Source organism: Centropristis striata, chromosome 3, assembly GCF_030273125.1.
Source record: "Centropristis striata isolate RG_2023a ecotype Rhode Island chromosome 3, C.striata_1.0, whole genome shotgun sequence".
Lineage (NCBI taxonomy): Eukaryota > Metazoa > Chordata > Actinopteri > Perciformes > Serranidae > Centropristis > Centropristis striata.
Window position 1 is genome coordinate 25259481 of NC_081519.1, and position 14335 is coordinate 25273815.

The 14335-nt window shown below is 38.2% G+C and overlaps 1 protein-coding gene across 2 annotated transcripts in view; it reads right to left on the reverse strand.

The window, feature by feature from the left end:
* Positions 1-14335, reverse strand: part of arhgef10la (Rho guanine nucleotide exchange factor (GEF) 10-like a) — a 154517-nt gene that overhangs the window by 23485 nt on the left and 116697 nt on the right. For both annotated transcript variants that reach the window (XM_059328377.1, XM_059328376.1), the window contains 3 exons: positions 11027-11238; positions 9981-10138; positions 5251-5393 (listed from right to left, as the gene is read on the reverse strand). In XM_059328377.1, the coding sequence (XP_059184360.1) occupies positions 5251-5393; positions 9981-10138; positions 11027-11238 (513 nt within the window). The remainder of the gene's footprint in view (positions 1-5250; positions 5394-9980; positions 10139-11026; positions 11239-14335) is intronic.

The window sequence follows — 14335 nt, forward strand, 5'->3', positions numbered from 1 at the left end:
CAGGCTGATTTCATTCTTCCCATTATAGCAATCCACAGACAGAAGGAACAGCTCACCATCAGCTGATTTTCAGGGAGTCATTCATACATTTTAAATGTATTTAGTGCTCTGCTCGTGCTAGGTTCTTATGTGATTACTCTGATTAATAAATGTATTCTTTGATTTTGAAACAGCAGCCTTATGCTGTTGTTATATAGCCTTTCTGAGGCTTTGTTGGTCCTGCAGATTTAAACAAAAACAAATTAGTCTACAATAGTTTTGAATAGATTTATTCATGTGTAATAGGCTGGTTTTAACACTATTATTAATATGCTGATATTTATTCCAAAAGAGACTATTTATCATGATTAATTGTGAGAAACCAAGCAATTCTATGTAAAATCAGACACTCAGTCCCCCTAAATATGATCTTGTGTAGTCCAATCTGGCTCCTTAGATCAAATGGTCCAATACTTAACTATTTGAGGTCATGTTAGCATTATAATTGCAAGCATATGTATATATCCTGATCTGTCTCTTCCTTGCAGTAATTCTAAGGATAAAGGTTTTCTCAGCACTATAATTTCCATGTATCCCCACTGGGGTGGAGTGTATATAATTAAATACAAAGCGGACAGCACACACACATTTTCTAATGTTTATAATCCTTTGGCTTTGTACTGCAGGTAACTTCAGTTAGTAATCATGCAGCCTTGCTTACCCAGAATAGCCTAAAAAGGTTATATCTCAATAATATCATGCCATCAAGCTGCCTGTGAAGATTTAAAAAGAGTCCGAATCAACAGCATCAAACAGGGCAGGCTGCACTGTCCAGCAGAGTCACGGATAAATGATTTAAAAGTTCAGCAAATCTGACAAAGTGGTGAGCATCCGCAGGGGAAAACAAGGACAAGAAGTGGAGTGAATATGAGTCCACAACCCTGCAGCCTTGCTCCAAGTGTGCTGCGACAGGTGCAAAGTACATCTGCAGATCCTGGATATGCATCGCGGCTCTCTTGAGTCCATATTAGTGAGGAAGACGAGGTTCGCAAAGAAGTAACCAGAGCTGACCTGCTAAGCTCTGTGGGAGATACAGTGAACCATAACTGTGCCTCCACTGCGTGGTCACTCAGCTGATAAAGCTTGTGTCTCCGGAGGAATGGGCAAGGCAAAGGAGGTGAAGGAATAAAAGTAGACATTTCTATCTCAGCCCACGCCAGATCATGAGGATCTCAAAGCAGACTCAATAAGCAATGTCTCAGTTTAGATTAGGGCTGGGTGATATATAAAAAATATATTGATATATTTTTAAATGTGATAAGGAATTAGACCATATCGCATATATCGATATAGTTTTTCTTTCTTTATATATAAATGCTACCCTTACTAGGGTTTGTCATATTTAATTCTTTTGTAATGTTCGTTATTCTTTTCTCATATAAATATATTTATTTCAGAAAAAGATTGGCCAATTTTATTTCATAGGCTGTTTTTATTTAAGATATTTTTTATTTAAATGTCTCTTTATGGAGATTTTATTTAATTTATAAAAAAAGGTACTACTGTTGTTATACAGTATTTATGTTCACTTAAATAAACGGTTTCAATAAAACTACTTGTGACATGTCATATTTTACTTTGACTGAACATTTGCTTTCACTTTGCGATAAAAATATCAGGAAATATATTGTATATTGATATTCATCCTAAATATATCAGGATATGACTTTTGGTGGATATCGCCCAGCTCTAGTTTAGATCATAGATTTCACTGTGGCTTCTTTTAATTAGTTGAAGCATTTAAAAGATTGTTACATTTCAACATTTCCAACAATTTTCAAAACTAGAGAATTTTAATTAAAGACATGCTCTGTGTCTATCGCCAGTCAAGGGCATCACAGTGATGTGGTTGTCTGCCAGAAGTCATAGACAAAGTTTTTATCCAGTTTTAAGACACATTTCTTTACAATAAACTTTTTAGAACCTGGTGATTTTGGGTGAAATAAGAGCTGAGTAAACACAAGCAGCAACTCGGCTCAGAGCCCCTGCACTGATGCGCAGTACACCATTGGAAAAACACAGATTTTTAATGTGAAACTGCTTCATTCAGTGATTTTACTGGTTTAAATCACCGGCTCCATTTGTTTTGGCGAAGAGGAGACCTCTGCAGATAATTCAGCTCCCGGCAAAGAGCTCCTAAACGGTTGGATCTTAATTTATCAGAGAAACAAGCTGAGCGAACGCGAGCAGCAGCTCGACAAGCCGTCCTTCTATTGATGAGCTGAACAGTAGGTAGATACAGATTTTTTTATTTTTTTTACGTGAAAATGCTCAATTCGATGTTGTAAATGCATGTACATCTTAACTACTTTAAATGATTAAAGAGCTGTTTGCAACGTTGCTGAATGTTGTTTATTTGCAACCATATAACTTGTAAATAAAGGTTTCCCCTTTCTAACTCTGGAAATGAAGTTCATTTACATTGAAAATGGAAATCATATTTACACAACATTATTTTTTTATTGTTGTTAGTGTTTTGGTTTGTCTGGCTCTTCAAATTTAGCATCACATTTTATATGTCATCTACTTGTTTTTATCCAGGGAAGGTAAGCTTTGCACACATGCACCCTTTTAACAAGAGCCCTTCTAGCCATTCACACAGCTACACACACTCACATCTGGGAGCTATAATTAAATGGTAATGGTTTGCAGTTCAGTATCTGAATACCATATTAACATAACCCAGAAGAGTTTGTTTTCTGTCATTCATTATTGTCTACCACAGCCGGAGAGGACGCCCCCCCGTGCACCTCTAATGACACACCGTGCAGAGGAACACCTTGGAGAATGACTACACAAAAATGGAAAGCATGACAGAGACAACACCCAGGATGATGTTCTGGAGATAATGGTGAACACTCCCGTACCATAACTCACAGCTCAGAGCGCTACATCTAAATGAAGCTTATTTGTGTGTGGGAGCTCCAACAAACATTGTATGAATCTACAAAGAGTTTGATTCGTTGTCCATGCAGCAGCTCCAGGCAGTAAATCTTGATGACATCACAGATTACAATGCTGGCTCTCTAAGGCTGCCGCGCATAAATCTTTTCAGAAAAGGAAAAGAGAGGAATTTTTTTCCTCAAACGCCGCACAAAAACAGCAAAACACATAAATAAAACACCTTGTCTAGCAGTTTCACTTATGAACTCATCCATTTGGATCTTCACACCATATTTTAGTTGAGACTGAGAATATTTAACAGCTGGGTAGGCGGCTGGAGTCGACCTTGCAGAAATGGAACATATTTTCTAGTGGCCCGCGAGGACACAGAGCAGGGTTCACTGTCTCAGACTTTTGCTTTTCTGGTGCTAAAGAGGACTGAATGTTCACTCACATGGGGGAAAAGGAGATATGGTGGAAGAGGCATCAACACTGTGATATCAGTGTTAGAAGGAGCGCAGGTCTGCTTCGACCTTCCACCTCTCTGAGAGCACATACTATTACAGAAGGCTTAAATGCCCCTGACCTTATCCTCCCACACCATTTGAAGGGACAAAGGTAGCTTGTCGACTCTGTGTTACACCGTTGAGTGAAGGCCAGACTGAAGTGTTGCATTAAAAGGTTTTAGTTCCATTACAACCGCTTGCATTCATGCACAATAAATCATTAGAAAATGCTTTTGCAGTTATCTATAGTGACAAGGTTAATGCAGTGCTTGCATTATGGTTTTAAAATACAGTTGACTTTTGGTGCAGCTGGGCTGTTTTATACTGGACAACCAGTCACAACCTGTGGGTCTTATCCGTGGGAAGACTGAATTATTGTGGACTTCACTTCGATTAGACAAGATCAGTGTGTGAATTTGTGTTCGTCTGGACAGTGAGACTCTTTTGTGAGTGGCTTCAGAACAAAAAAAGGTGTGCACAGGGAACAGACCCAACACACACCATTATAATATTTTTTTCAATTTTGTAGCTTAATTGCGGACTTTCCTGCAATTGTTTTTAGCTTTGGTCATTTTAAACAGCATTTTCACTAATTTATTTATCTTGTCTGTTATCTGTATTTTGAATGTGTATGTCTGTACTGTTTGTAAATGTACTCATCGTCACTTTAAAAATGAGGGAAACCTCAGTGCCGCAAGTTTAAATAAAGTGTGTTATAAAGTATTTATTAAGTTGCTTTGCTGCACTTTTTAATCACCTATATTTTTACTTCCATTTTATAAATTGAATGCTTTGAATATGACTTTAATATTGTCATTTTTATGTCAGTTCAATGTGAAGCACTTTGTGCCTGTACCTTCTTTGTTGTAAAGCACTTTGTGCTGCATTTCATGTATGAAAGGTGCTCCACAATTTAAATGTATTATTAAAGTTAATTTTATATAAAGGGAACCGTTAATTTTATTGAAAGCAAAGTTTTCAATGTTCATTTCAAGTCAAGATTCAAGTCTTTCAGGTCCCTAAAAGCTGACTATTAAAATGGCATTTTAACATTTTCCTTTCAAAGCTACAGTCATGGAAAAAAAATATTAGACCACCCTTGTTTTCTTTAATTTCTTGTTCATTTTAATGTCTGGTACAACAAAGGGTACATTTGTTTGTCATTATTATTTGGGCAAATATAATGATAACAACAAAAATAGCTGATAAGAGTTTAATATAAGAGCTGATATAGACATATTCCATGGTTGTATTGATAATGATTTTGGTTGTTATCAAGAAAATAATGGTCTAATAATTGTTTCCACACAGTAAAACCCAATGTTGCTTGTTTGTTATCATAACTTATTTCCCTTTTGAATACAACAAACATTTGTTAAGTAAAGTAAAGTAAAGTAAATTTTAACTTAAAATATTGAGTCAAATAGCAAGACTCATTTGAGTTGCCTCCATTGTCTTTGTTGTCTTGACATACAATTCTTTCACAGCATGGACACTCAAATATTTAAGTTGAAACAACAAGTTGGGTTTAATAGTGCATGACTGTATATTAGTGTTAAAAAAGATGGTCATCATACCAAGGGAAGCCTCTGAATCCTCTCGGTCTCTAGTTTGTGTTTGCACAGTTTCATGAGGCTGTCATTAGACTAGATGTCACAACAGGTCATTTAATACAGAGAGGTCAAGAAATTCTCTCACATTGAAATAGCTACTATGAGAACTAACATCTTCACACATGAATAAATCTGGCTTCACTGAATCCACAAGTGTGTCAGCTTTTTAGTGACAAGGTAAACAGCAACATTATGTGTCCTGTATTCACCTGAGTGCTAAGGCTGGAGATGTCCACCACTGTGACAGAGTTCCCGCAGCTTGCCCACACTGAGTCATCCAACACTAACAGTGTCCGCACCGGTTCTGAGCCCAGGCTCACACATCTGCTGGAGTCTGGGTCCCAAAAGTCATCTGGACAAAGAAAAAAAAGAAAAAACACTGCTCAGAACTACTTTAGAAATCACACGGATTGAAAGAAACCCTTTAAAACACAGGCTATTATCACTGCTCGCTTACGAGTCAAGTTATATTAATAAACTCTGAACACATGCCCCACTTCTATTTGAACACTGTCACATTGAGCGAGGCAATTAAATTAAATTCTTCCCACTTGTATCACAGCAAGTTAGCTTGGTGTTTACTTTCAAAATTCTCTTAAAGCTATTTAGCGTCGCAGAGCAAATACTGAAGGATCAGAGCAGAGAGCTCACTCGTTTTCTTTCACTCCAAAGAAAGAAACAGCCATGTGAGAGAGTATTAAGGACAGGTTGACCAAATAAAGACTGTGACTTTTATTTAAATCACCACACACACCGTACAGCATAATGTTTGCACCTTTGCCTCCCATATGCTAATAAGTCTGGTGTACACTTTAATCCACTTTCCCTCATTTCTTCTCTCTCTCACTCTTTTTTGCTTCATCAGTGTGAAAATGAAGCAGACCTTTTCTCTTTGAGTTTTAATCATGGGGCACACGTTGCAGCTACCACAGAAGCACAGCATAAAGTGAATTACATAAGCATTTCCTTTGCTATGCGTTAATGAAGCAAAATTAGAGAACAGAGTGCACCCAGCCATTTAATTAACATTCTGAGTTGTTTATTTCTGCCTTTCATAGCAGAATGGCTTTACAATGCTTTCTGGCTTCCACAGGTTAATTGCTTGGCATGTTATAAAGGTCATTTTCCCACCTTTTCAAAATTCACTCTTGTAAATGTCCCCCCGCGGTCCCCTGCACTAAGCCAGACCAACACATCTTCCTCTTTAACGCGGCGGGGCATCAGGCTTTTTGCACCAGAAAACTTCTCTTTCTTTCAAAATCACTTTTTATTGGATTTTCCTTGGATGCATAATTATATCAGTTGTCAGAGCACACATCATTTTATCCAAGTACAAATTAAATATTAACACCAAAATGATATAGTCAAAATATAAAAAAACAAAGCAAATAGGAAATAAATAAATAAATAAATGAAGATAACCACATATCATTAAAAAATAATAATAATAAAATGGAATAAAAGGAAGATAAGCTCCGGGGGTGGGGGTTAAGGTTGCGCACAGAGTTTGACGTCCTCAACTAGAGTACCTGAAGTAATAGTGGATCAGCTGGAGGTTTATCACTCTAAATGAAGCCCATCAAGTTGCTTTACAAATCCAATAAAGTCATCCCATGTCTTGTGAAAGTTCTCCTGATGAGATGTGTGTAGGTGGCGATATGGCCCTAAAAGATTATGACAATATTTCAAGGTATTTTTGCGGTAACGATATTCTTGACGATATTACAAAATACTGAAAAATATAAAACTAAAAATAGTACTCTTGACTCTTGAGTATTAGCAAATAATAAAAAATAACCATCTAGGGGGTCCGAGGGAATGCCCCACCAGGAGAACATTTTGTACATTATTAAGTACAATGTATCAATCTCATCCATTTTGAGAGCTAAATGTGAGCAAACACCTCACATAACATTTTTCACAGTCAACATGCTTTCCACTAGGACATGGAGTAGCCAGACAGTGCTGAAAAATAGCTGGCTAGGAGGGCATGTCCATTCATAAAAGCTCAAATTTGGTGCCTCTCACACATTCTAATGCCACTATTCCATCATATACACTGATCATATCATTGCATATTTTACTGAATTATTGTAAAGAAGAATAAAGGTTCTTCTATGTTTTATGTAAGGCATCTTATTTTGACAGTGTTCTTGTAAATTCTGTGGTGGATTTAGCACACTGTGCTCTTATTTTGAAAGCTGCATGTGTTTAGCGACAGGAAGTAATAGTAGCTTTTTTGTGATTAACACAACTTTAATTGTTAGCTAACGTTAGCTCGCAACAAACGAACGACATAATGCAGTGGTGTGTTTGGACCGTTTGGACCTCTGATGGCCCGGACAGGTTGATAGTATTTAGTTAGGGCCGCGCACACGCAGGCAAACACGGAGAGATGATGTGGGGACGGGACTGATACAGACAGATAGGCACGGCAGCTTGGTACATGCAGTACGTGTGTAAGTGTGTGAATGCGCGCGCATGTCTCAGAGGACGAGGGAGAGGTGGGTCAGGGTTTTGACTGACTGACGGGTGACAGACACTCTTCTGAGCAGAGACACAACGCAAAATAACTTTATATTATGAATAGTGGAAATAGACTTTCAGTAGCTTGAATGTGACAGTAGTGCAGCACATGAGAGTCTGGCGGGCCGCCATGGTCTAGGTCATTCATGGGAAACCCTTATGCCACTACGTCAAGAAGTAGGAATGTTGCCAATAACATGACATGCATTTTTTTTACTCATAAAAAATTATACTGGTATAATTGTGAACGGTACGATATGGCACACCCCTAATTCCTCCAGTTCAACAAAATCAACCGCCGCGCTAATAAGGAGGAAAATGTCATAACTTTGCGTTGACAGGAAGTCATAGATATGTTTTCTGAGGTTACACCAAAAATGGCAATAAGGGGGCAGGGAATAACACATGTTTTAAATAGTAGAGAATAAATCAAAGAAAGAGGACCAGAATTCAGGGCAACCCCAGAACATATGATATAGAGTCACAGGAAGCATTTTGCATCTGTCACACAAGGGGTCAATGTGTGGGTACATTTTTGTCAGGGAAATCAGGGAAGTCTGACTTGTCTCTCAAAATATTGTCATTGTGACATGATGTCTGATGTTCATATCACAGCAATGAGAGCTGAAGCACATTATTCATGACGTAACATTCTGCTGCGTGAATTCATACGCCGTTTGATATAAGTCTCAACTGAAGCCTTGGCATTTCCTGGCTGCTTCAGACTTGTTTTTTTTTTAGACAGTAGCACGCTAGTCAAGGACATAAATCTTTCAACAGATGTGCCGAATCCACAAACATTCCCTGGCACCCTCCAGAGCTTTTACCCTGTCCTTTTTTTTATACAAAGCATGAATAGTAATATTTAATCGGCATGCAGCAGCTTGGTGTAATTAATCATCCTTTCTGCTTGGGAGGAGAGAGGAGCACAGGAGGAAGCAGGCACATTGACATACTGTGGCCAGGTAAGAAGAACCCGGTGATAGAGCTATTGTGCTCCCGCTGGCTGTGAAGACTGCAAACCGCTGCTGAGATGGTGTTAACCCCCCCTGCCCTGGTGCAATGCCTCAATAAACATGGCAAGCCATCTTTCACATGCTGAAGTGTTATTTTCATACTTTCATACATACGAGTGTGAAAATCACATCTTTAAGGGAAAGAATCGTTTGAAATGCAGTCTAAAATGTATACAATTTTATAAATACTCTTTTTAAAAACGATTTTAATAGAAAATGTATCCTACATGCTACATATTATAATATTATATTAATTAACATAATAGCGCTGTATCATAAATGTAGAATGCATGAAAGGAGTAAACCTCATTTTTACTAATTGTTTCACTGTAGGAATAATTATTTTTTTGTTGAAGCCCCATTAGAAATTAACAATAAAACACTTTTCAGTCCATTTCACTGTCACATCTCATTAAGAGACAGAAAAGACTCTGGTACCTGTTTGCAAAGCAAATTGGATATTAAAAAAACAGATGACCTCCTATGAGCAAATAACCAACGAAAGTATCAGAAATTGAATTTATTTGTGAAATTAATACAACCTCGTTGTCTAATTGTGTTTGTCTTGCATTAGTGTAAATCACACAAAATAACAGTGACGAGCCTCATTTATTGTACCTACAAGACAAGTTTATAGATCTAGAATATTTTAAAAAATGGTCAATTTAAATATTGTCCATGTATATAATGTGTTATAAACATTGAAATGTTTTATATGGCACTGTTTAATTATAGTTATAAGCTAGAATAATCATAGCACATAATAAAACATTTTTTATTACTTTCTAAGATCAAATATCATTATACTTTATCGCTGGTCACTCACTGACATTGTTTTTTCAAGCCCATGTCTGTAATGCATTATAAACATATGATTACTATAACTAAAATAATTAAATTACATTTAAAATGCATTATAACAGTGATTCTGATTTATCATGAAAATATTAGATTATTGCAAAAAAAATAAATGTCTGTTAGTGGCCAAGAATTATAAAACATTATGATACTAGACCTTATACGTCATTATACAAGCTTTATACTGTGTTATGATTATTCCTTTAAAGGACTGAATAGTGAATATTCATGAGTGCTTATAATTATAATTATTTAGTGCTATAAACAGATTATAAAGCATGACCTGGGCTTCTCAGAAAGTGTTAACTGATTACTTTTTTTGTCTTTACACCTGTGCTTTGCTTTTGAGTTAGTTTCAGCATGAAAATATATCAATTTTAACCATAAAACATTGATTTACCAGCGGAAGAATAAGAGAAAATTACCCATTCTCACTCCCCCAACAGAGCAGACATGGAGAATGGCAACAGGCGACGCTACAGCAGACACAAAACTACAGCCATCAGTCTGGAAACAAAGCAACCTTGGAAGCACCTTACCATTGTTATTTCTTCCATAAACCATCATGGTCCCGTTCCGCAGGCCTGCAAACAGGAAGCGGGAGGAGTGCTTCAGGCACAGCACAGGGCAGCCCTCTGGGTTGTGGAGGGTCAATAGGCATTGTGCTGCAGTGTCCACACTGCCGTAGACCAGCACACTGGAAGAACAGAAGCAGCACAAGCCGACGTGATAAATGAGCGTCATTTGAAATGACAGAGTGCCTCGTTTTCATGCAGTTTGATTTAACAGTGCACTTTGGAGCAAAGCATTGTGTATGTGCAGCCACTCTGTCTTTCTCATGTTTGAAATGCCATCTGAACTTTGCTGCATCTTATTGTCTCCTTCAGAATGACAAATGCACACCGCTGTTTGTTTCTCTGTCTGAGAAGAAAATGTTAAGTAGCATTGGAGCTGACAGTCTTTCGAGTGCACTAAAATGCTGAAATTGTTTTTTTTTTATATTATTATTTTACTGTACGTCTTCTTTCTTTTTCCCCGGACAGATACTTGCATTGAAAGCGAATGAGTCAGCATAAAAAAAACTGCTGACATGTGATTTAGACTCTAATACAAATGACTAAACACTACTGTAGATGAAAATTGCATAAAAGTGGAAAGGTAATGGGTGAGTCTGAGATGCAAGAATACTCTTGGTTTGGAAAAAAAACAAAAACAAGCAATTTATTCAGAGTAACTATGACATGAGAGTGAGATTAAACCTATCCTGGCTGACACACAGAGGGAATCAGAAGCTTTATTGGATTTGAAAATGAAACTGTGATCTCAGCGGCAGCGGCAGTACTGATGCTGTGTTGGGGTATCAACTGTGATTTCTTGCTTTGATGAAATATTGACAAGCAAATCTATACGGTTTGGAAGCTCAGGGGAGCGTAACAAAGGATAATGCAGGATATTGTCTTGATATATACAGTCCTATTATTTCCAAAAAATCAAATTCAATGATTTGATCTCATTCTATAATCAAAAACAAAGCTTGTTTCTCCTTTTTTCTTATGTGTGTAGCTTTTTGTGTTCTGTCTCTTACCGTCCATCATCTAATCCGACACAAATGTTGGCTCCGATCCCTGTGGAGGCCTTGTGGACGCCAGCCTCCACCTCCTCAGTCGGAGAAGGTTCTGGCACATATTCCAGACATCGAACAGCAGAGCCTACCTGCAGGCTCTTTACAGTCCTTGGCATGGGTCTGTTGAGGGAAAATATCTCGATCTGCCCATGCGTACCTTCTCCACCAGCCACCTGTAGGGAAAAAAAAATCTGGTTGATAAAGGTCAAGACCCCATGTTAAGCTGTACTAGTGGACTGAATCATAATGCCACGGGTAATAAATATTCTGCTGAAATCGAAAAAAAAAAAAGATAGGAAGAGCAGAGAGCAGAAACAGGCCAGCCTCCCTTAGATCATGCTTGCAATGAGCGTTCTCTGTCTTAATCAAATTGTGGAGGCCAGAGGATAATGTGTCTTTGGTTAAACATTCTCTACCTGTCAGCAATTTAGATTTCAAAAAAGTTCAAATCAATTATCCTTTCAGACCTTGTCGTTTGTAGTCCTGCCTCACTTTTTTTTTTTAATATCACTTAGAATTTTAAACACATTATGTAATGGATTCACAATGTCATCTCGAGAAGAACATCAAACAATTCTTATAACTCTGCGATCTTTTCATCAGCGGAGAACAGAGAGCTTCTCGAACATTTCTGAAAGGCTCTGAGTTGCTTATCAATGAGGCTTCTCTTTTTTATGAGTTTACAAGATCAAGTGACTGATCTATTGCTGGAGTCAGTTCATGATAGAATGAAAATAAAATTATTTCCAATTAACCTAACTGGCGTGTGATATTACCATGTCCAAGGTCAAGCTGAACACTTGAAAACGCTGTTACGCCGCACCGGCGAACAGGTAAACAGAAGCTTATCAACAGAGCTTTTCAAAGCTGAAACCTTTCAGTCTCAATTTATTTGGACCAAGTTTCACCTGTGGATGTCTGTCCTTTTGTAAACAGCCGTAATGCCTTGAAAGAATAATCATAGCACATAATAAAGCATTTTAATGACTTATATGATCAAATATCATTATATTTAATATCATAATTGCTGGTCACGCACTGACATTTTTAAGCCCTTGTCTATAATGCATTATAAACATATGATTACTATTACTGTAAGGCTAAAATTACATTTAAATGCATTATAACAGTGACTGTAATATATAATGAAAATATTAGATTATTGCAACAACAAAAAAAGTCTGTTAGTGACCAACAATTAAAAAAAGATTATGAGTCAGTTCATGATAGAATGAAAATAAAATAATTCCCAATTAACCAAACTGGCATGTGAAATTACCATGTCCAAGGTCAAGCAGTTCACTTGAAAATGCTGTTTCACTGCACCGAGAAATAGGTAAACAGAAGCTTATCAACAGAGCTTTTTGAATGCTGCAACCTTTCAGTCTCAATTTGGACCAAGTTTCAACAAATCAACGCCTGTGGATGTCTGTCCTTTTGTAAAGAGCGACTTGTTTGTTTGTGTTTCTCCCTAACAAACAAGAAAGCGACCTTAGATGTCCAAAAAGGCCCCCCAATCATACCAAACTTCCCAAGGCGACAAACCACAGACTGAGTGTCTGCCTCAACAGAGGCTTGATTCCCTATGTAGCACATTTACATTGGCCTTTGTGTAAGACTGTCAAAGGCAATGCTGAGGAAATGGAGACAGCAGGAGCCCTCCAACATATCTCTGATGCCATTCCAATTAAGGTGGCATTGCTTCCATTCTGAAACAATTAAAGTGTCGCTGCAGGTTTCCAATATGATTTTAGTCATTACTCCTGCATGAGGACGAGGTGCATGTCCAGACAAAACACAATGTCCTTCTTGGAAAAGGAGCGCGGCTGCTTGCTGCTAGACACCCAAAGATTTATTCTCTGTATGAATCACATCGTGTAAATGTGACATGAGCTAAATATAGTCTTTAGCTCTTCTCCTCTACGCTCACCCTTATTTGCATGCAATCATTTGTTTGATTTGTATCAGCGTGCAGAATCTGGACAGGAGCGATCCTGTGGGCTCTTGAGAATGAGCCAGAACAAATAATGGTCTGTTGCACAGGGTGAAAAAAAGATAGGGAGGACTTATCTTGCAGCGAGGAGAAGGAAAAAAAAACACAGCTTCAAGTGACTCTGTGTAACCAGAGCCTGAGGCAAGGCCCCCCTCACCCAGAGTCCTCCAAAATGTATACATTCACCTGTCCAGCTGTACCTCCCAAACCCCCTCCACAGCCCCCCTATCACCCCCGTCCCTGTCAACAAACACGTCCCCCTCCTACTCTCCTCTCTCTCTCCCCCGCCAGTGCAAATACTGTGTCCTGACAAAGTCATCACTACTTATTTAGAGAAATAGATATCTGGAGTCATGCCCTGGACAGATTCCTGCTCTCAGCTTGGGAGAAGCAAAAACTTCCCAAACAGTAAATGCTCTGCCAGCATTAATTAGATTGCTCTGGATGCAGTGAGGAGGCGTGGGAGAAAAGTCATGATGGCACTTTCTGCTCGATTGTATTCGCCACATTAAGAAGCCAAAACCATGGGTCACCAGATCGCTGATGTTCCCTGAAACGCATTTATTATGAATTTTAACTTCTTGACTAATTGTAGAGGTAAAGAATCAGAGTTAATGGAGACTTTATCTAAAAACGAGAGGTTTGGAAAAGTGGAACAAGGAAGGTGAAGGCAAACAGGAAAACACTGGGGTATCAGGCTGATTAGACACAATGTCATTACTCTGATCAAAGCACACAGAAATCCCCATAGCCCATCTCACTTTAACATGATTAGTGTCATCCCTTATTTGACAAGCCTGTCAGGGAGGTAGAACCAACTGGGGGCGGGAGCGCTCAGCCACTAATTATTCTTGCTGGATCAGCAAGCCTTCACTATTATGTTTAAGTGGATACCAGTTTGTTTTTGCTGTGGCCAAATGTACATTGTACAATAAAGAAACATTCACTGAGCTTGAAGGTCAGATGTGCTAAGTACTCTCGGAGGTATGGAGGTCCTGTTTGCAAGGTTGGCCTACTACTTGAATTGAAAACCTGCTGAAAATGTGGACTCCGAAGAGTTCCTGCCACACAGCATTCAACTCAAAGAAACACAGTTCTTGGTCTCCGCAGGCATTTTGAAATTATTGGGATGCAATAAGTGTACCAACGTTTATTCGGAATATCAAATGTGACTGCCTCCAAATACAAAAATGCAATTATAATTCAATCAAGAGATACATTGTTCATTCTTTGTTTACTGAACACTGCTCATCTCAGTAAACCTCGAACATTTTCAG